This window comes from Cryptotermes secundus, unplaced genomic scaffold (genome assembly GCF_002891405.2).
Source record: "Cryptotermes secundus unplaced genomic scaffold, Csec_1.0 scaffold323, whole genome shotgun sequence".
Taxonomy (NCBI): Eukaryota; Metazoa; Arthropoda; class Insecta; order Blattodea; family Kalotermitidae; genus Cryptotermes; species Cryptotermes secundus.
The window spans coordinates 1,004,277-1,028,156 of NW_019738961.1; the positions used below are offsets into that span (position 1 = coordinate 1,004,277).

At 39.2% G+C, this 23,880-nt stretch overlaps 2 protein-coding genes across 15 annotated transcripts in view; both read right to left on the reverse strand.

Moving 5' to 3' along the window:
• The window catches only part of LOC111871446 (protein HID1), a 29,473-nt gene extending 27,731 nt beyond the window's left edge, over positions 1-1,742 (reverse strand). For 2 of the 3 annotated variants that reach the window (XM_023864572.2, XM_023864570.2), the window contains exons 1-2: positions 1,593-1,742; positions 257-470 (exon numbers count right to left, since the gene is read on the reverse strand). In XM_023864572.2, the coding sequence (XP_023720340.1) occupies positions 257-470; positions 1,593-1,658 (280 nt within the window). In that variant the 5' untranslated portion in view covers positions 1,659-1,742. Of the gene's footprint in view, positions 1-256; positions 471-1,307; positions 1,435-1,592 lie in introns of those variants that run through there. The other variant, XM_023864571.2, reaches the window with a different exon arrangement.
• Positions 1,743-14,007: 12,265 nt separating this feature from the next.
• The window catches only part of LOC111871432 (titin), a 175,861-nt gene continuing 165,988 nt past the window's right edge, over positions 14,008-23,880 (reverse strand). For 9 of the 12 annotated variants that reach the window (XM_023864536.2, XM_033754251.1, XM_033754252.1 and 6 more), the window contains 3 exons: positions 22,454-22,651; positions 16,763-20,714; positions 14,008-15,334 (listed from right to left, as the gene is read on the reverse strand). In XM_023864536.2, coding sequence (XP_023720304.1) covers positions 15,235-15,334; positions 16,763-20,714; positions 22,454-22,651 — 4,250 coding nt within the window. In that variant the 3' untranslated portion in view covers positions 14,008-15,234. The remainder of the gene's footprint in view (positions 15,335-16,762; positions 20,715-22,453; positions 22,652-23,880) is intronic. The other 3 variants (XM_033754253.1, XM_033754249.1, XM_033754247.1) reach the window with 3 other exon arrangements.

A 23,880-nucleotide genomic window follows, 5' to 3' on the forward strand; every position in this document is an offset into this window, starting at 1 on the left:
GTAAAAAAAAATTGATACTTTCATAAATAATAATATTCATAAAAACAGCACTGAAAAATGTTTGGAGAAGAACTACTTCACATTATTTGTGCCTTGAACTTACTTAGCAATTCAACTGTAGTTTAAAGACTGAATATTATCTCCCCATCAAAGGCTAAATATTGATTTCCCAGTCACCTTGTTGTGTTACACTTAAACAGCATAAGATAAGCTACTTGCCATTTTTACTTTAGATACCAAATCATGATAAGCTTACCTGTTTGCTGCTCATGATGAGTTCTACAGCTACTATCAACTGCCTTCACCAACTTTTCAACCGCTTTATAGCATAAAGTTGCTAAATTTGATGGTGCTTCTTCTCGAAGAGCTCGAATTTCTGGTGCTGGCACCAAAGTGAAAACATCTTGAACATTAGTTACATTCTCAGACCAGAATTGATCCCAAAAACTGTCATCACCAGCATCAATAGGCTATAGAAGGAAAAAAGTTCTTTAAATCATATGGATTGTGCAAGTTGATAAAAATTCATAAGTCTTATTTTCACACTCCATTTCCTGGTCAGAATTCTAATCAACCAGCCTTCCACAATATGCCATGGAATTTTTAATTCAAACGCAATCATTACAGCAGCCCAGATTCGATTCCTGGTCAACCTGTGTGGGACTAGTGACAGACTATGTGGCGCTGGGGCAGGTTTTCCCCAAGCACTTTGGTTTCCCTTATTAGTTCTTATTCCAACTGATCCACATTCATTATTCACCCTTATCATCTGATACTACATGCTCTCAGTACTAAGAACACAATTCAGAAACAGGTGACAGTATCAAATAAAGAATCCTAAATTGTTGGGGCCCTTGGTTACTTTTTTCAACATACTAATAACAGAGATGTGCGTTGTTAATCGACAAACAGCCTCTTCCATTTACGTTTTATAACTAAGGTTCTGCAGAGGGTATTGCGGGCAGGCCAGGCATCTTCCCCCTCAGATTAAAAAAAATGAAAAAAGGAAATATGCCAAATATTTAAACCAAAAATTTAAAACGCCGATAAAGATATATTCTGCCCTATATATTGAAGGTGAAAAATGCAAACTGCTTTAACGTAGGTTTGTAAGCACATTCTGCTCCTACCCCCTTCCCGGAAAAAGTCCTGGAGGCGCTATAACAAAATATTCTGCGAACAAACTATATTGGGCAACTTATCTGAAATCTTTAAACGGCATGACTTTATTTACTATCATGATTTAATCTCGAGAAAGAAGTCAGTTTCTATACGCTTGGATAAAACGTTGGTCTACATACACCCACCTGTAAATCCGATTTGGATTTCCGAAATGTAAACGTTATCATTTAACGACATGGTATTCAAATACGTCGTTCTTGAAATGTATATTCGACGGAAACATATGTTCCGCATTAACTTTGTTCAGTGCTTTAAATGTGACATAAACAGTACATGGCTTCACTGCAAACGTCACCACCACAAACTGTAACCATGGTACGAAACTTACAAAAATGATAGCATAATTGTCATCAACTGCCATGAAAATAGCCTTGTTTATGACACAAATACAAGTAATGTCTGTTACTTACGTGTGTCTTAGATGTAAGCTGAACAACTGCTTTCCTGAAATTTAATTTCGTGTCTGCATTCCCCATTGCAACAAACGATAACCAACCAATTACGTTGCCTGCGATCAGATGTGTGGAGCACGAAGTCAATATTCACCACTGGCCCGCACAAGCAAATTTATGGCAACGCTTCTTGCAGTTATTCCCGTAAGTTCGATCACGTTTGCCTGGAGTGCGTATGGCGGCAATATGAATGTCAGTTTGAAACTGTCTTTAATATTTAACGATTATTATCTGCATCAAGTATAAAAACAAACATATGTTTTAGAGGATAGCCGTCATCTGGAGTTCAAACAGTAATGGCGTGAACGCAGAAGCCGATGAACTTTCATTGTTAAGATTCGTTACCAGGTAACAACTAATAAATACACAGTAAACAAAATAATTGGCTCTCTGTTGTGATTACTATAAAATAGGTTTTGCAATTAAACTGCAGAAATGACCTTTCCGCAAGTTTGGCAGCATCCATAAAACAAAAAGTGAAAAGTAAAGAATTATTTCTGTGCACAATTTTATTAACCAATGTACTTCCATAAAAAAAGACTATTATCAACAATTTTTGGTCTGAATGACCATCGTTCACACCAACACACACAAAGCACAAGAAGAGTGACCAACGAACAAATTCCCCGACCAAATACAACATGAATCACAACCAAATGATGAAGGCGCCAGCAATATATTCCAATAGAGTGTGACGCGTTGCGCTATGGATGACGCCTCCCCCCCCCCCAGCCGTGACGCGCCGAGCGGAGCCGAAGTTAGCCAAGTCCCAGCATACTGGTCGCTATGCAACGCGAGTCAACATCGGTGACGTAACACGGGACGCCGCAGTTGCTAAGTAGCGGTAAACAACTCCCAACAGTGTTGCTAGGCTATCGGCTACCACGGCGGCAGACAACAGTGGTGCCGATTACGTGGCTGTTTTCTGTGCTGTCCGGAACGAGGCTAAATAAGGAGCAGCGAAGATTATTCACAGTTAGTTCTCGAGTTACGAATTCACGAGTTAGTTCCAGTATTGAAGTTCTCGAGCTACGAGTTAAGAGTCAGCCAGGTAGTCTAGCATTTGCAGTGTAGTAATTGTAATACTGAAGATAGCAGTAATTGTGAATCTGTGAATTGTGTGATTGTATTAGCGAGTGTGACATAAAATTCGCTATACCCAATACGGTGTTAAGTTATTTGTCACGTTATATACACCGAATTCGTGACAACTAGTGTTTCAGAAGTGGAATCGAACTTGAACACGCCTCAACGAATTATACTACCGCACGATGGAGATGTGAATTTTTTTTGAACGCCTAGTGGCGATAATAGACGCCGATAGAAAGGCCTGGCGAGAAGAAATGGCCGCAGGAATACAAACCATCCAAGCAAAAACAAGAGCGAATGAAGAAAAAGTGCCGGCCCCAGTGGACACGAAACCTGCGGCGGCACAAGAAGAAGAGGGCAGAAGAATTTGACCAGAAACCATTGTACAAGAGGAATCCAGAAAGGATGGACTCCCAGATGGAAACAACTGGTGCGCCAGGAAGGCACCAAGGAAACCAAGAATCGAGACTTCGAGGACCAGCTACGGCTTGGAAGCAAGTGGGAATTTAACAAGACCCTCAAGAGGACAAAGGGATTGGAAATCGCAAAGCGAATTTTCACATCTGTACCATTGCAGAGAAGTAAAATNCTGCCGACAAGGAAATAACCCGCTGTGCGAAAGTGGCACAGCGCAAGAGACGCAGGTTTCAATGCAGTCAAGAAGGACCGCCAACCGAATAGGGGCGGCAGAAGAATTGGACCAGAAACCATTGTACAAGAGGAACCCAGAAAGGATGGACTCCCAGATGGAAACAACTGGTGCGCCAGGAAGGCACCAAGGAAACCAAGAATCGAGACTTCGAGGACCAGCTACGGCTTGGAAGCAAGTGGGAATTTAACAAGACCCTCAAGAGGACAAAGGGATTGGAAATCGCAAAGCGAATTTTCACATCTGTACCATTGCAGAGAAGTAAAATCTGGACACTGTGGAGGTGTCGACCGCCTCCAAAGAGGAAAAGAAGGCCCGTATAGGAGGAACCGGTAATAGAAACACCGGCCTCCTTAGCAAGAATGAAAGTGAAGAATGAATGTGACACAACTGGATCTTCTGGCAACTTAGCAGGAAACCGCTCGAGACGAGCTGGTCTTAAGAGGGGAGCGGTTGTAACGGAAGGAGAATAGTCGCTGCAAGGAGTAGCCGAAATAACAGGAGGCGCAGAAAGCCATCCTTTGAAGAAAAGGAACGGGAGTGCACCGTTAGGCTATTCGGGACGAACAGCCTTAAGGAAGGAGCAGTGTGACGCGTTGCGCTATGGATGACACCTCTCACCCTTGGCCGCTTGTATGACTGCGGCATCTTCGAGTCTCGCGTCCTCTGTGCAGTTCTGGGCATCCAGCTTCATTTCTAACCCATTCATTTTTGGGGGGAGATATCACTCTTTGCTTCTTCTTCTTCTTCTTGTCTCTTCAGGTCATTTTTATATTTTATTGTTCCTGCACGATGTCATACAACTGCCCAACTCCAGCTGTCAGTTCGTTTATTTGTGTTATCAAGTTACTAAGATCCAGCATATCTCTTGTGGTCTGTGTTTCCGTATTAATTCTTGTCCTATTTTTTGTGGCCAACTCTTTCATAGCATTTGCCAGTCTTCCATCAATCTTTGCTTTCTCAAAATCCGATGTCCTTTTTGCTGATATAGCTGTTTGCATTTCACTTTTTAGGGCCTCGACATTTTGCATAGTATCTGCCAGTTCTCTCCTCATTGCTTCTTTCTCCATATCTGAGATGTCTTTATGTGACATGGTTGTTCGCAATTCAGTTTTTAGGGAATCAACATTTTTCAAAGCACTGGGGCACTAAGGCTGCCAGTATTCATTTCTTTATGGAGAAATAGCAACGACTGCAACATAGCTTATAATTTTGCTTGAAAATGGCGATGATTTATTTTACCAATTAAACATTCCAGTTTCTTAAACTGAGTTAATTTTGTATGAATAATTTCTGTGAGCCCTTTGGGAGAGAAATAATTATTGTTGTTGTTGTTGTTGTTGTTGTTGCTGCTGCTGCTGTTGTCGTTGCTGTTGTTTCAAATCTTTTATATGTCATGAATTGTGAACAGCATTGTAACTCATTCAGTTCCTTAAAATTCTATTCATTCCAGTTTGCAACAATTTTTAACCTACTTTCCTCATTTTTAAAAAATAGTAGCCTCTCAAATTTCTGAGGCAAAACTTTAACATTGTTTGAACGCCTGTAGCAATCTTCATGAAACTTTGTAGCTATATCGTACCATATGAAGCCATCTCATCGGCTTACTTCATAAGTCCCTTCGATCAATAATACCAACTTTACAGCCTCTAAAATTGTTGAGGTAATAGCCGTAATGTTACTTGGATGTCTGAACCGATCATCATGGGACTTGGTAAGTAAATCATGCCACCACATCCCTATTCAACGGTAAATTTTGTAAAATCCTGCCATCAGTAATACCAGCATTACAGCCTCTCAAATTTCTGAGGCATAACCTTAATTTTGCTTGAACGCCTGCACCAATCCTCATTAAAATTGGTATGTATATATTATGCCACCTGAGGTCATCTCAGTGGCATATATCATAAATCCTTATCAGTAATACCAACACTAAAATTTATCAGATTGCCAAGATAATGACCTCAATAATACCTGAATTCCCAAACCAATTTTCATGAAACTTGGTATGTATACCATGCCATCTGAGTCTATCTCAAACGGTGTGCTTTATAAATCACTCCCATCAATAATACCAACATTGAAGCCCCCAAATTGTATTGTTTTATTGACTTCATTGTGTACACTTAATGAAGTTTTTTCTGCTTGTTGTATCAGATACTAAAATTGCAGAGAAAGGAGAACAGGCAATTAGTTTTTCCCAGAACTGCCTGTTTTTGTTGATTTTGATTTTTAGGCATACGAAAATTGTTATATTAGTTGGTGGATAATCTGAACCAGTTCTTTTATGAACGTGGTATCAGGTGATATAGTGGATATTCGAAGCGATTACTACGAGAGTCCATGATTCTCTGGTAGGATTGTGGCTGTACCATGTCCCTTTGCCATGGAATCATTTAAATGAGTAATTATCATTTGTAAATAGTTTTACATTTTTAGATATTGGTACAACATATTAATGGATTGCAATTGATTATACGTCATTAGCGATAATTCAGGCATTTCAGTTTTAATGATAGCAAACTGTAAGATGCACACGGTATGACTTCCTAGTATTGGGAAAAGGTCTAATACAATATTTAGTTTAATATACTATTTCTCCTTTCACCTTTCCTCCCATATGCAATCTTCTATATAAATAAAAATGTAAATGTTCGTTTGTTACCCCTCGAAAATCTCCGAAAGTTCTTCACCGACTGCTTTGAAATTTTGACACAACTTTGCATTCGAATGCGCGCGTGTTTTTATATACCAATTATATACCTGTCACACCTGTGACAGGTAAAAACATGCGTCTTTTGAAAAACAGAATTGGAATTTGGAATTCAGAAGAGTCACCCCTATGGAAACGCTAGAACAGACCGTTGCATAGGAAGTAACAATAGCGATACTGTATCGAATCTCCACGGTTACGACGAATACACGGAGCGTTCCCACAGAGACAACGCAATAACAATGGGTCGTTGCGTAGGAATCGCGGAATGAACAAAGCAGCGTTTCCGCGGTTATGACAAAGGCTCATTTGCATAGCAGCGGCCGAGGTTATAAAGGGGGGTTGAATTCATTCAGTCTTGGAATAGCTGCCGCTGAAGAAGTTTGGAACCTAGCCACCAAGAGATACAGAAGTATTGGCCGAAGGATTGTGTAACCAGTAACTCTAATGCTGCAAGTGGCGATAATTGTAAAGTTCAAGTGAATTACAATAAAGATTCGCTATAATTAATACGGCGTACAGTTATTTGTAGCGTGACATACCCAAACACGCTACATGCATTACTGACGCGTGCAACACGTCACATCCACATCAAATTCGTGCATTGTTTGCAATCATATTGACCGCCTGCCCTCCTTCATCTCCAACAGAGTTATGGGAGAAATATAAATCGCACATGGCTGAAGATATTTTCCGTCGAATACGCAAGGAAAATTCCAATATGAACATGGATTTCACAGCAGAAATCTGCAACGAAGCGTTGATAATGATTGAAGATTTGTGCTTAGAAATCGCGAACAAAGTTCTCAATCAATTGGGAATGCCATCACCGAATCGATCTGCTGCTGCTTCGTTCAATGTAGAATTGCGTCGTGAACAAAATTACAACACGGGTGATCTTTTGTCGTATGTGCAATCAAATATTCCTAAGCTAGCGCTTGAGCAAAAAGGCATTTACGATCAAATAATGAAAACTGTCAATAACGGGGTTGCAGAATTCTTCTTCTTGGATGCGCCAGGAAGAACTGGTAAAACGTTCCTAATTAGATTGAGTCTGGCAGCAATTCGATCCCAAAAGTGACATAGCCTTAGCTCTTGCGTCGTCCGGAATAGCTGCGACATTGCTACCAGGTGGAAGAACTGCTCATTCCGCTTTGAAATTGCCAGTGAACATGCAATTCACTGAAACTCCCACATGCAACGTTTCCAAAGGATCAGGCATGGGAAGGGTATTGCAGAAATGCAAACTTATTGTTTGGGATGAATGCACAATGGCGCACAAAAAAAAATCGCCCGAGACTCTCCATCGATTATTGCAAGATTTGCGTGGAAACATCAGACCATTTGGGAACGCATTAGTATTGCTTGCAGGAGATTTCAGGCAAACATTACCTGTAATTCCTCGATCGACACCAGAGGACGAAATAAATGCTGGCCTGAAGTACTCTACTTTGTGGTGACAGGTAAAGACGTTAAAATTAACTACACTTATGCGTGTCCAGCTACAAAACGATCGATCAGCTGAGATATTCTCACATCAATTGCTGGAAATTGGGAACGGAAAGGTGCCAGTTGATCTGACCTCAGGACGAATTTCGTTGCCGCATAACTTCTGCAATTTAGTGACGTCAAAAGAATTGGTTGAAAAGGTATTTCCCAATATTCACACCAATTATAAGAATCACGATTGGCTGAGTGAACGAGCTATTCTTGCGGCCAAGAACAAAGACGCCTACGAACTTAACAATATCATTCGGTCTAACATTCACTGCGAGGCAGTCACATACAAGTCCGTCGACACTGTTGTGGAAGCAGATGAAGCGGTTACTTATCCAACAGAACTTTTGAATTCACTCGATCTGCCACAGCAACGCGTGGCCGGGTACAGCTAGTTATAAATAAAATGATTCTTGCCTGGTGGAATTTTGGACCCTTTCCATCCTGAATTGTCAGAATCTTTCAACTGGTTTATTACCACCATGATCAGAAATAGGTTTAAGAAAAAATAAGAATTATAAAGGAAGAAATTAAATGAAGATCATACCAATCTAAAAAGAAATAATGAATTATAAATTGCAAGTCATCTCCAGCAGGACAGCTGCTTACCATTAAGATACAATGGATTATTTTACTTTATCATCACTCTTAGCATACCTCAAAACCTATAAAATTTTCTACACCAGCTCAATGGAGGTATCTGTATCTATAGCAACTCCCTCTTAGTAAGGTTAAAATCTTCCAGTATTCATATTCTTGCAGCAAAGACGCTATCCTATAGTAAATATTTAGAACAAACCTTCATTAAATGCGTTCTAATGAGATAGGCAGGTCATGTGACATGGGTAGGAGAGAGACTGCACAAAGTTTTGGTAGGAAAACCTGAAGGAAAGAGACCACTCTGAAGCCTACAAATAGATGGAAGGAAAATATTAAACTGAAGAGTACTATCTTCTGGAATGTGATGCTATGCAGTCCAATAGAAGCTTATTGATGTTTGAGAGGAATGTACATTCAACTTCAAGGTCAAAAAGTAACCTAAGCAGACAGAAAGCTGTGTCTTAATATTAAACGCTGGTAAACTTTTAAGACTATGTGGCGTCACATGTCAGGTGATAGTACTCTTTACAGTCATTGCAGTCAGGACCTTAAATCTCACTTCATTAAAACAAATATAAAAAAAGAATAATGTAGGAGTGTTTGGACTGGATTCATCTGGCCCAGGTTAGGGACTAGTGGTAGGCACTAATGAGCACAATAACAAACATTCCAGTTCCATTAAATAATGGGAACATCTTGACTAGCTGAGTAACTATTATCTTCTCAAGAAAGACTGTGCTTCGTTTAGTTACTTAATTTCTAATATACTGTGGCATATTTGCTCTCAGCAAGAACTGTGGAGCCAGAGAAACAGGCATTGCTAGCAAATGGCTCTGAAACAACAGTCATTTCTAGGTAATGGCCCAGTAAACACATTCCAACAGCGATGGATACACATGCAACAACAGAAGTACTGCTGCAAACAGTGTTTTAAACTTGGTCAGTGCAAAGGGTTATAAGGAAGACAGCTGGGACAACCGAGTAAGTTCTGCATAGGAGGCTGTGAAGGAACTGCCGTTCAGAGAGGACTTGAGCATGGAAGCAGAGGAATAGCCATTGTCAGAAGCCCTTACCAGGAAATGTCTAATGAAGATACTACAGGCTGGAAAAGACTTAGCATATGCTGTAGTGATTTGTAAAGTGTGGATACATATTATAGTGTTGTAGTTATTTGTAGTTACGTCTCGAGAGTGGTCAATAAATCCTATTATCCAGAACCCCATCTATAGTCATTCACACACATGACAATATGACACTCAATATTCCCTGAAATGTTGTAAGGAGAAAAGTTAGAATGCAGTATTAGAAGCTGAAAAAAATGCTGTTAAAAATGTTATGCCTCATCATCTTTATTTTTGCTCACCACATGGCATTAAGAATTCAGCACCTGCATCAATACTGAACTTGGACACAAAGAGACTGTGATGCATATCCGTCTTCAAAGACATCACAAGAATTGTAGTAATTTCACCATGGAAGAAGAAAAAAAATCCAGGTTCCCTTCACACGGAAAAATGAATGACAAATTGTTTGTGAGAAACAAGATATCTGTGCATGCATGGTTGAACTGCTCACTGACTGAAGACAGGCAAACTTTCTAATACCACAAGCAAAGTTACTGTATTTGCATTCGATTATTTTTCATTTATAAGTGTAAAAAATTGGTTTTGTAATGCTACAAAAATCAGACCTGGAATTATAATAATATTTATTATCCAGCAGTGGGCAATTCTAAATACCATGGAACTACAAAGTTGGAAGCTGTATTTTAACTTAGTGTAACTGTATTCGCACTAAAAAAAATCAACACTCACTTGGCTGGACCGCACACATACACTGTTATAAAAGTGTAAATCAAAGCCAGTACATGTTAATAGAGCACATTTTAATGCATTATTATCAATTTACTTTTTTTAAAAGATCTTGGGATCAAGTAGGCTGGCATAGCAGTAATGCTCTTGAAGTGTATGCTGAAGACATTTTGTTCAGATATTGGCTGGGACACAAGCAAGACCTTCATGACTTTCCCCAGTCCTTCTAGGCAAATGCTGGAAGAGTAATCATGATTAGGCCATGACCATATCCTTCTAAATCTTTTATCATTCATCTATCATCCTAGAATCTGACACTATATAGTCATGACTCAATCCAGCTTAGCAAACACTTGTAGTCTAGACACACAATGCAACAGGAAGAGCCACCCTGCGCCATGAAGTACGCAAACAAGTAATCATCCAGAACAGTTACACATTATATAAAAAAGTACCAACATAAGACATTAATACATGTTACAGGTACATGAGTATATAGATGGGACTATGTATTGAATATTAGAATCAAAAAACGGAAGCATAGTAGTTTCCACCAACAATTTTAAACACCTGATGATGATCACTGTCAGTCAAAACATGTAGTGCAATGTACAGAAACTTCTAAATATGGTATAAAAAGTCGCATTTTGTGATATAAGAAATATTTAGAGGGGGGCATTGCACATAAGACGGTGAATCAGTGACATCTGTTAAATAGTAAATGATGTGCAACAGGAGAAGTTGGCACTAAATTTGCCAACAAGTGGCGGTCGCTAATAGTCCACCCGCAGACTCAGGCCACGGAGTTTGTCTGTGCAACAAGGTTCTGCAATATAATATGTCATCAAGCTATTGAAATCATGAACTTACCCACAAGATATATTGGGATGCACAGGGTTTCAAATGAATATGAATTTCAGAGGGCACCCAGCAGCATAGTTGGTCGAGGCACTACGCTACAAGCAGGGAGATCAGGGGTTCAATCCCTGATGAGGTCATTGGACTTTTCAATCGACCTAATCCTTTCAGCCGCACTATAGCCCTGGGGTCGACTCAGACTAACAGAAATGAGTACCAGGAATCCTCCAGAGGGTAAAGCGTAGGCAAAACATAAAGCTGACCTCACCACCATCTGTGATCCAATTGTCTAGAAAGTGTGGGAACCTTGATGTCTCACAATCTATGGTCCTCCATGGACTGCTACAAGGATAGCTTTATAAGGATAAATTTACCGCTATATCTTTTGGTTAGCTGGATCAGTTTAAAATTTTAATGTCTGAAGAAACATGCCTCTTTAAGCATCTGATTATGCATATTAAACATGTAAACTTTCGATGCATAGATCCTCCTGAAAATTAATTGTGGTGCACTTCACAAAAAATTATTGAGAGAACTTCATATTAGTCATGTTGGATACTTCCACCTACAACTTTATGTGATACCCACTTTTGAACAATAAAGGAAATTGTCATGTCTGCTCTTCAGCAGCATTTGAAGTCAGTACATGAAGTAAATGGTTTGCAAGTAGGCAACAGTTGTACATCAGGTACATGTCTGTCGATCAAAACAATTTTGTACATTTAATATATAACTGATAGACTCAAATTATCGATAAAAGTTTATTAATGTTATTTTGCTACATGTTTCAGTCATTTGCGGCCATTATCAAGGATTTATAAACAACAAAATGTGCCCACGTTCATTATTAGGCTCTGCTTTGCAATGGCTCCATTGCTAATAGTCTTGTCATGTAAAAGAGTTTATATAGAATTATGTATGTATTGAAATATTTGTCTCACATTAGTAGAGCTTATTAAAATTGTTATTTTACCAAAAAGTATCATATTATGTATAGGGGTTTTTAAGTTGGAATGAAGTAGGGTGAATGGCGTGTATAAAGTATTTCCAAACTTTCTGTCTTTTATGGATGTGGGTACTATATGAGCATACACTGTTGGTGCTAACTGTCGAACATTAATTTTTTAGGTGCAGTGGGAATTTTTTATCCTTTAAGAGTATATTTTGATATTATGTGAGTACAATCTTACTGCCATCTTTGAGCCAATTGTCTAGATAATGTGGACCCTCAATGTCTCATAACCTTCTGGGCCTTCACGGCCTGTTCCGTATTCCGTATTCCGTATTGAGGGGGTGGGTTTCCCCATGCACTTAGACCGGTTAGTGGTCCATTGTGCATCCCCCTTTAATTTCTACTGTCTCCATACCCTACCGGTACTGGTGCTTACTATCAGCCCCTTTCTCCCAGCAAGGTTCCAACCTCCTCTGGCAGTGGTATCTAATAGTTAGTCCCTTTCTGCCAGAGAGGTCCCCCCTCCTCTGGCAGTGGTACCTAATACTTCCCCCATCTACCGGAGGAATTGGAAACTACTTGGGCAGGAAAATGTTGCCTAATTTTGCTCAGAGGTCTCCTAGAGACATGAGGTTCTTTTACGTGCCGTAAATCTACGACACAGGACCCACGGCTTAAAGTCCCTCCCGGAGGACTTGTTCCCTGAATTTTTCTGCCCTTAAAAATTCCACCACCTCCGCCGGGTTTTTGAACCCACGTACTACGAGTCATGAGGGGGGAACGTTACCTCTAGACTACGGAGGCCACTTTCACGGCCTGTTACAGGGATAGCTTTACTTTTTTTACATGTTGTTGGCAATGATACTGCTACCCTCTTGTTTTGGTGGTTTGTGCTTTCTTGACTTTCTGTTGCAGGCTCCATAGTCATGTACTTATTTGTTGTTCTATATTAGTAAGCTACTGGTATCGGAGTTTTTTGTTGAAATGTAATTCTTTTGCTTCTTCTATTGATGTGGTGTTGCATCTGATTGTATTATTGAGAACTGTTGTGACTGATGGACATATTTACATAGTAGTGACATACAGAACAAGATGTAAAGCATACAAATGAAAAAAGTTATATCGTAACCTCAACTGGGAAGACAAACTGACTTATGCTGTGAAGGCGATGATAATAAGCATCCTCAAAGACACTCTGTAAATTAAGTTGGCACTGTCAACTTCATCATGTATTAGGCTACTTAATGCATTATGTGAACTGGTACAGTGACTGAGATACGCCCTTTCTGATAGATTCAATTGAGAACAATCCTCCTCGCCTTCTCACCTTTGGATAGGGACAGACTCAGTTTCTGAAATAGTCTGTTCCATTCAGAAGACTAAATGATGGACAAAGTCCAGAAATGCTGTCATTCTACAGGTTAATACAATACATCACTGTCAGCACACTTTAGGACTCAATAATTACAAACCAATTTGAATTTTGAGCATAAACGTATTTGACTTCTTAAGATTTATTGTCATATTTGAAATAGTGTGATGTAAGTGTTTAAACGTCTTTCGTCACAGTAATAAGCTAATTTACACATTCTCTGTTACCAGATGGTTAAGAATAAGTTATCTCAAATCGTATCCAGGGGTATCCATAGACAGGGCTTCATTCTTAGAAAGGGTGAAAATGTATGTTTTGTCCATCTTCCATAGCAGTACAAAGGACATATGTGTACTAGTTCATATTGATCTGTACTTTGCAGAAAGTTTCATCTTTCTTACTTCTACTGGAAAATAGCTCCTCATGACATCCATTATTACTTTTTTACATTATAAAGAAATACTAGCAAGCCATCTACTAAAACTGACTGTGAGTGCTTCCTATACAGTTCAGATTGCTGCAGCACGTGGTGTTGTTAAAGCCGATGGATTAATGGAATTGTGTTTAAAGTGGACAATAAAACTAGTCTGAATATGGCTCAGAGATTGTCTGTGTACACTGTAAAATCCATTTAAGGTTTCTTTGCAGAACAGTAACATTAAACTGAGGAAAATGTTTTGGAAGAAGTTAATAGAAAGACCATTGAAGCTGAATGTTAAACGAGGGAACACATTAAATCAAAGCACATCAAATGAAAGTTTCATGTTATAGTATTACACGTTGAAAGAGTCAAATTCCACTATGGGAGGAATAAAACACAAATAACAGAGAATGATTTAATGTATAAAATTTTATTTGTAAAAAAGGGGGAAAGGGGTTTATCTTTTGTGTGAACTTCCTAAGCCAACAGTCAGCAGCTGAATGTATGATTTTAAACACAAAATTGAAGGTAATTTATTAACTGTAAGGAAGATAGTAATGATTCAATTTTGTGCAAAATCATTGGCTAAGGGTCACATTATTACATATGTATGTATATTTATATATAAATACTAAAATTACTAGTACTTAGCGTGATGAACTTGGACATAATGCAAAAATGTACATATGTTCTGATCCTAAATGTTCAAGAGGCAGAAACTTACTTTACTACAAAAAATATATATATAAAAAAGCAGAACCAATTCCTGCATATTTCTACCTGTCAAACAACTCAGGAATTAGTGGTCACAAAACTGAGACAAGAACACCATACTGTCTGACTTACAGGTCAATGTTTTTCATATTTAGAATATAAATAAAAAAGTTTATGTGACTGAAGCACATAACATGAAAATATACAGATACATAATTTCTTGATTTTCTATTATGTGTGATCTCATTCAGCATTCGTGACAAAGGGATACATAATTCTTCCTTCAACCCATGACCAAAGTCAGTGTACAATTAGCGATGTGCAATGCAACATCATGTGTTACTTGACTGTTAACAATCTACAATGTTGTCTTAATAGAAAAAAATATTCCAGGCAAAACAAAATGTCAGACATATATAATCCTGACACATATTAAATTTATTGGGTAGAAAGTCAGTCTATTGATCACACATTTTGTTACAATTGCACGCTTGGTTCATATTGTGCAGTTGATTATTCATAGATCAATCCAAATTAAGTTATCAGTCAGTCACCCTCTTGCATTTGATGCATAAACTATCTTAACATCTGCAAAATGATAGACTGGAAGACAGAAGGATTGAGGAATCCGAGAAAAGGCACAGTCAGTGTGAAAATCTTTGCACATTCTCTCTTCCTCTTTTTGTCCTGTCATTTTGGCACCCATTGTAATTATTTGAAAATAATGTCTACTGGCATGCGGCGTGGCCATTCTGCAAATTATCCACATGCTGCTAGCAATAAGCCATGTAAGGCTGGAGTTGGGTTATCACTCTCACCATCACATGCGATATGCAACCTTCGTAGTTGCTGCAGACATAAAGGTTCTCTCCTACTCGCAGGGAGAGGATTGAGCACACGAGTTTAGTTCACAAAAAATCAACTTCATCTTCGTCTTACAGATGCTGCCATTATCATTTTCCTCAACATAGGTTCCGGACTGCATACTTTTGGATCACATTTCATTTGACCATCTCCTCCACATCTGTAACAGCAAAGAAATTATTAACAAATCGTAATTCCTTTAAAATGAATTTAATATTACACATTAAAGCACCCCCATGATTTCTCATTCAAGAATTACTAGAATTTAAACTCAGGTTTACTGTGTTTTGTGGTTAAATCAATCCTTTCAGAACATGGTAAGACATTAGTGTAAATTTAGCATATTTATTTGCTTAAGATATTACAAAAGGGCACGTGGTAGCATAGTTTGTTGAGGCACTATGCTACAAGCTGGAAGGTTGTGGGTTCAAGTTCTGATGAGGTCATTGGATTTTTTCAATTGATCTCTGGAGTGGACTCAGCCAATGAGTACCAGGAATATTCTTGAAATATTCTTGGGGGTAAAGAGAGGCTGGAGCGTAAGGGTGACAACCTTGCCACCATCTATGAGCCGATTGTCTGGGAAATGTGGGAACCTCAACATCTCATAACCCTATGGGCATCCGCGGCCTGTTACAGAGATACCTTTATTTTTTACTTTTAAAGATATTATGAAAACTGAACAAGTATACTCAGATATTAGTTTATCAAGTCTTCACATTATAAATATTTCAAATTTTTAAGCTGGGTGCAATTCATGTAGCAATAAAAATGATATAGATTATCCTACAATATTTAAAAATTTTAGGTGTAGTCAAAATACAGACAATTTACTGGACACAATCTTTAGAAGAAACAATGTTTTGGTAATGATATGAAACTTGTCCAGCACATTGGGTCATTTCTTTTGCATCAGCCAAACATTCACTGGAAGGTCTGAGGGATGCTAGGACTTACAGACATAAGGTTTGATAGCTTAAATTCCCACATCAAAAGGGGATGGCTCCACCATACCAATGACCTAATACATTTCTTACCACCTCTAGCATTAGAATTATCAGTGCTTCATGGTGGTGCAGATTCTGCCTTGTAACATCTTGTAACCAAGCAAACTGACTCAAGGAATAATGCTTCACTTGTTTTCATAGTTGTGTCTGTTTCAAATCTCATCTGGGACACCAACTATACTGAATGAAATCTTTTGTAGCTTTTTTCTGTCCCACAAGGCAAATACTGTGATAGTAGCTTAAAAAAGGTTTCAGCTCTTTTCTTTCAAATAGTGTGTTACTGAAGGCATTATTAGATAAATCATAAATAAATAAATATTAAAATACATGTAGTGTTTTAGGAGGATAGTTAAAATTTTGAAGAACATACTACACCCTGAAAATTTAACAAAATCACCCAGAAGATTATGCAATATCATAACCCAGAAAACAACAATTAAGATGAAAGAGAGGCCTATACTTATACAACCTGAAATATCTCAATGATGTACGTCAGTGTTATCATTACATGCCTTGTTTCCCATTCCTAATAACAGAAATGTTAGCAAATATTACAAGATAAAGTAGCATTTCTAACTTACCTGCAGTTCAGACATGGTCCTGATGCCGACCGAACTATTTCACCCACTCTATATGCTTGTCCTTGTATCTGACATCCTTTCCGTGATGCGGCTCCTTTGTACGCATGTGAAAAGAAATGTGGAGGCAGTGTTGTAGTGGTAGTAGTGGTGGTAGTTGTCACATTCACAGAGGTTGCCATGGATACTGGACATTCGTAACGAGGGCAACAGAATCCTTGAATTGGTTCTTCATGACATCCTGGAATAGGTGGTGGGCAACTCTGCTGAAGACAAATAATATCACTACGGAAACAGAAGCAGAAATCACAAGGGTCATCTCTGGGAATCTGCTGTGCAGACACATAAACCTTTCCGCCATAGCGGCATGTACCAGGTCCAAAAGCAGCTTGCTCATCATTCTCATCATCATCATCATCATCATCATCTAAACCATCGGATGATGGTGGGAGGTAAGCACCACCTGAAGAAGGAATATTTGGTTCTCCACTAGGAATATGTTCATATGGCTCTTCAGTTGTTGGTTTTTCTGATGGAATTATCTGGGCTGTTGTAAAGTGAAATCCTCCAGTTCCAACATGTGGATAACTTTCTGTAGTAACAGATGCTCCAATTATATTTGTGGTTATGTGATCAGTAAAAACTGTCAATGGTGACTTTGTGGTTCCAGAAGCACTGTAATTTCCTTTGCCAGGAATACTACCATGCTCTATAGAAGAACCTGCATGATCTTCAGATGTTACAAATCCAGGTATGGGTTTCACTGTTGGAATAATATCATGTTCTATGACAGCTGGAATATGTGTATGTGTTAAAGTTAAATCACTTTCGGGTTCTTCAGGTACTTGTTCAGGTTTCTGGATAGGTAATTCAGTGTGATCAGTACCAGACTCCAAGGGAGGAATATGTTCTGGCTTCTGTTCATCTTTTGTTTGATCAGTGTCAAAATGTAAAGAAATATTCTCTTGTTTCTGGTCAGATGCTTCTGTTGGAGCAATTTCTGATCCTGTAGGAATGTGTTCTGGTACATGATCGGGTATTTCTGTCTGCCCAGCCTCTGATTCTGTAGGAATGTGTTCTGGTACATGTTCAGGTGCTGCTGATTCTGTAGGAATGTGTTCTGGTACATGTTCAGGTGCTGCTGATTCTGTAGGAATGTGTTCTGGTACATGTTCAGGTGCTGCTGTCTGGCCAGTTTCCGATTCTGTAGGAATAAGTTCTGGTACATGATCAGGTTTTTCTGTCTGACCAGCCTCTGATTCTGTAGGAATGTGTTCTGGTACATGTTCAGGTGCTGCTGTCTGACCAGTTTCTGATTCTGTAGGAATGTGTTCTGGTACATTATCCAGTATTTCTGTCTGACCAGCCTCTGATTCTGTAAGAATGTGTTCTGGTACATGTTCAGGTGCTGCTGTCTGGTCAGTTTCTGATTCTGTAGGAATAGGTTCTGGTACATGATCAGGATTTTCTGTCTGACCAGCCTCTGATTCTGTAGGAGTGCGTTCTGGTATACGTTCAGGTGCTGCTGTCTGGCCAGCCTCTGAATCTGTAGGAATTTGCTCTGGTACATTATCTGGTATTTCTGTCTGACCAGCCTCTAATTCTGTAAGAATGTGTTCTGGTATGTGTTCAGGTGCTGCTGTCTGACCAGTTTCTGACTCTGTAGGAATGTGTTCTGGTACATGTACAGGTGCTGCTGTCTGGCCAGCCTCTGATTCTGTATGAATGTGTTCTGGTACATTATCCGGTATTTCTGTCTGACCAGCCTCTACTTCTGTAGGAATGTGTTCTGGTATATGTTCAGGTGCTGCTGTCTGCCCCAATTCTGATTCTGTAGGAATAAGTTCTGGTATATGTTCAGGTGCTGCTGTCTGACCAGTCTCTGATTCTGCAGGAATGTGTTCTGGTACATGGTCAGGTATTTCTGTCTGACCAGCCGCTGTGCCTGTAGGAAGGTGTTCTGATACATGTTCAGGTGCTGCTGTCTGACCAGTCTCTGATTCTGCAGGAATGTGTTCTGGTACATGGTCAGGTATTTCTGTCTGACCAGCCGCTGTGCCTGTAGGAAGGTGTTCTGATACATGTTCAGGTGCTGCTGTCTGACCAGTTTCTGATTCTGTAGGAATGTGTTCTGGTTTGTATTCAGGCACCTCAGTGTGGTCTTCCTCATGAACAAGTTCAGGCACTTCTGTAGGCCTGGTTTCAGGTTCTATTGGAGCATGTACTGGTGCTTCTGTATGGCCATAATCAGATTCTGTAGGGATGTGCTGTAGTTCGTGTTCAGGAGATTCAGAATAGCCAGTCTCAGATATATTTACAGATGTCTCTGTGTGTCCCAATACTGACTCTGTAGGAATATGTTCCGGTTCTTGCTCAGGTGCTTCAGATTTGTCTTTCTCTGGAACATGTTCTGGTACCCTTGTATGTCCAGTTACAGATTCTGTAGGGATATGTGTAGATACATGCTCAGGTGTTTCTGCATGATGTAGCTCTGACTCTGTAAGAACTTGTTGTGGTTTCAGCACAGTCTCGTTTGTATGCTGTGAAGGGATATAAGCTTGGTTCTGTTCAGGTGCAAATGTATAATCAGCTTCTAATTCTGTAGGACCATGTTCTGTTATATGTCCAGGTACTTCTGAGTGACCAGCCTCAGTAACTTTAGGAAGATGATCTCCAGGTGCTTCAGTCTGGTGTGCCTCTGATTCTGTCAGAACATAGTCTGGCTTCAGTAGAGGTGTTTGTGTGTGATATGAAGGAATATCTTCAGGGTTCTGTTCATTATCTTTTGTTTGGTCAACATGAGAATCTGCAGGCTTCTGCTCAGATTCAGGTTGTGTGAGACCTATCTCTGATTCTGTAGGAACAAATTCTGGGACATGTAGAGGTGTTTCTGTGTTACTAGTACCTCCTGCCTGTTCTGTGGGAGAATATTCCGGTTTTTGCTCAGGTGCTTCAGTATAATGTGCTTCAGAATCTATGGACAAAGATTCTGGTTTTTCTTCTGGTGTTACTGTCTGATCCGTCTCAGGTTGAATGGTAATTTCTTCTACTTTCTCTACAGGTGACTCAGAATAATCTTTCTCAGATTCTGGCTTCCTTTCTGGTTTGTCTGTGTGGCTAGTTTCAGGTAGAATGGTAACGTGCTCTGGTGCCACTGAATAATGAACTTCCAAATCATCAGGGAGGTGTACAGGTGTTGCTGAATGGCCAGTATCAGAATCAAGAGGAATATGTTCTGGCACTTCAGTGTGGTCTGTCTCAGATCCTGTAGAAATATGTACTGGTTTCTCTTCTAATCCTTCAGTGTGATCAAATTCTCCAGCTTTTATTGGTGCTTCTGTATGACCAAGGTCAGATTCTATTGGAATATGTTCTGGTTTGTGTACAAGTGTTTCAGTTTGAGCTATATCAGAGTCTGTAGGAATATGCTCTGGCTGTGTATGCTCTGTCACAAAATGTCCAGGAATGTACTGCGGCTTTTGTTCAAGTTCCTCTGACTCACCAGTTCCATGCTGAGGTGCTACAGTTATGTCTGTCTCTGAGTCAATAGGAACAAGTTCAGGCTTTTGTACTGGTGATACTGTCTGGCCAACCTCAGATAATATAGGTACATTTTCTTGTTGTTGATCAGATTCTATTATATTTTCATCATCAGGTTCCACAGGAATAATCTCTGGTTTATGTTCAGGCACTTCATGAGATCCTGCAGAACTTGATGGTTTCTGATCAGGAGCTTTTCCTGATCCCGCTTCTGGCTTTTCTGGTAGATATTCACCAGGAATCTCAGCTGCTGATGATTCTGTAACTTGATGAAATTTCTCCTCTGATACTGATTCTACGCTAATAGTTGTTTTGAGGCTTTCAATTTTCTCTTCCTCTGTTGATTGTGTTGTACTAGGAAGTTGTGTTCCCGCCATCTGGCTGTCGGACTCAGGAGTTTCCTTTTTATCTTCATCTGTAAGAAATTAAGACTGACTTAACATAAAATGACACAAAACTTATTGCTTAAAATAAGTCCAGAGATTTGTGACAAAGGGGTGTTGTTAAAATGACACCTATGTTGGACATTTTCCACCTTCTTGTCTTTTGACATAATGCATGCTTCAGAAATTGTCTCTGCTTCTGTCAATACATGAAACGTCTACTGTTGGGCCCACTGGGGTTAATCTCTGTCTTTGAACTGGGATATGTCCATATATATGGAAGATGGAAGATAATGGCTTAGCATAGTAGTAACACCCTAGATTCATGTTTGGGAGATGCTCAATTCAAGTCTCAGTTGGGGCATCAGCTATCCCAAGCGAGATTATTTTTGGTCTTACTCAGTCCTTCTAGGCAAATTCCAGGATAGTATTTTGATTATGTCATGACAATTTCCTTGTAAATCCTTTCTAATTTATCATTCATCTGTCATCCATCCATTCAATGTTATACAATCCAGCTGTAGAAAGCATCATCAAATAACATACAAAAAGGGAAAGCACATACTACATGAAGTCTCTGACTATATTTACTAAGCTGTCAGAACTGGTAAGATAGCTAAAGGATTAATGAACAGAGTTCCCACAGGCTTAACCGATGGATGTGGTCCTTGAGCAATGCTTTGAACACACGCAGTATATACACTGTAAGAAGCTTAAAAGGAGAAAGTTTTGCTGCCAATGTTGCAATTTGAGGTTCCATACATATTTTCATGATAAGTTCACTAAATCTGCACAGTATAAAGAGAATAATTAAATACTGTTGTGTAGAGAACACAATCTATATAAATATATAAATTTTTAATAATATGGCCATATATATTGAACCCTATCAAACCCTGCAGTTTTTCTACTACAACAGCAACTAATAAATGTCACAGGCTACTAAAGTCTAATTTCTGTGGGGGATGGAGTGAATTAATTTCATACATAGTACATAAAATGTAAAAAGTTACCCTTGAGATTTCGTTTCTCAAGAAATTATAAAATGTAGTATTAGCTAGCTAATCAGATAGTTGTTACTAATATGATAAGAATCACTGAGTGATGACACTTACCAGCTGCATGTCACATTATTCTAGCTAGCTAGCCAAGCACTATATTTCTTTCCAATACCATTACCCTGAGTTAAAATATGGCTGCAGCATTGTAGAAAAAGGAGATTTAGAATCCCCTACTTGTTGAAAAATAAACTATCACACTCAGATTAAAATGTGTTTATGTTATATGATCAGGCACTTTCCTGGACATTGATTAATGACTTAAATTTAAATGCTAATGTGTAAGAATTGTATAGAATGAAGATGATCTTGAAAAAATGGTGATTTAATTCCAATTACAGCCACCTGGACATCCAATTTCTCAGTTAAATGCATCAACTTTCTCTTGTGTGACCAATAAAGTAATTGAAGAGCACCATTTTCTGGCAAGTTTGATGTAAATCTACTGATTTATTGCAGAAACATACTGCTTCCATCTATAGGATCCAAGAGTAAAGCAATCAAATAACAAACAAGAAGCATGTGGTAAGCAGATTTGCTTGCTGGCTGGTTACTTGCTTCACTCAATCTACGACCTTAATGGTGGAGTTAGTATATTCTTCTGAAACACTGATGAATTTCAACCGGATTGAATGGCCTTACATCCAATATAACAGTACTTTTCACAGATATCACTGTGACAGCCTCAAATCCAACAATATTGCAATTCTTACCACACGTGTATGTTGGGCAACATGAGTCACTGCTGTGGTGAACAGGCATGCAATTACTGTGATGAAGTGGGGGTGGAGTGCATTTCACAAGAATGCAGTGCACAATGCTACTGACACAGCGGCAGCTCAGCTGGCAGTGGGACGCTGGTGGAATAGCAGAGTTGTTCAAATAGGTCTGGCCATTAATGAGACAGTTACCTGCAAACATAACAGTGTATCTAATATGATGTCTTGAAAAACTCTTGATAATTCTTCACAAAAAATTTTACCTTCTCATATTTTATATTTGTTACACTTTAGTACTAAGATTCTTTTCTTTTCGTTTGTGGGTTAGTGTATGTGGCTGTCAGTAACTAACTTATTTCATGGAACTGAGCCCTTCCTGAGAAGCCACCAGTTGTGCAGCTACTCAAGACCTTTTCAATAATTTGTGGAACCTGAAAGTTCATTACTCTGTTCACAAGAGCCCTCCACTTGTCCTATCCTCAGCCAGATCAACTCAGTCCATACCACCCCATTCTCTCTCTCTAAGACCCACTTTAATATTATCCACCCACCTACATCTTGGTCTTCCAAATTGTTGCGTCAGTAACTCAGATTATATAGCATCAGATGGTAGGGTGACTAGTGAATGATGAATTTAAAAGGTATTTGTAAGGAAGCAATCAAAGCCTTTAGTGGTGGGACTGGGGAAAATCGCGAAAAATGTCAGTCAGGATAGCTGATGTCAAAACTGAATTCAAACAAAGCACCTCCTGAATATATGCCTAGAGCATTACTAACAGAACAAACTTTTTGTACATTATAATGCCATAAAAGTAAGGTAAAGTTGACCCTGTGCTTAATTTGTTAGGTATTATGCCATTAAGGTACGGCCTCTGTGGTCTAATGGTCAGAGTTCCTGGCTACAGATCCAGAGGTCCGGGCTCGATTCCCGGGGCTACCAGATTTTTTCTGCGAAGTAGTGGGTCTGGAACGGGGTCCACTCAGCCTCGTGATGATAATTGAGAAGCTATTTCAAGGAAATAGAGGCTCCGGTCTAGAAAATCGAAATTAACGGCTGTGGGGATTCGTTGCGCATTCGTTCTCTTTACTAGACTAGTAAAGACTAGTAAAGAGAACCCCACATGCTGTGGAGGAAGCACACACAAACCAGGAGCATATGGCAGATAAAAACTGAAAGTAGACCATGAACGTGAGGGGCAAGCTGCCAAGAAAAACACCTTGATACATTTACGAAAATGACGACACCCCAGGTGAGGTGAAATAATATGCAACAGAAATTTTAAATGATTTTATCTTGTTTTACTTAAGAAGACTACAAGGCCAAGATTAACCTTGAATACACAGAAGAAAATTTCAGACAAGGTGGTGGAGGGTGTGAGAAGTGACAGGCGGCCAGTGGAAGAACGAGTGTTAAGAAACTC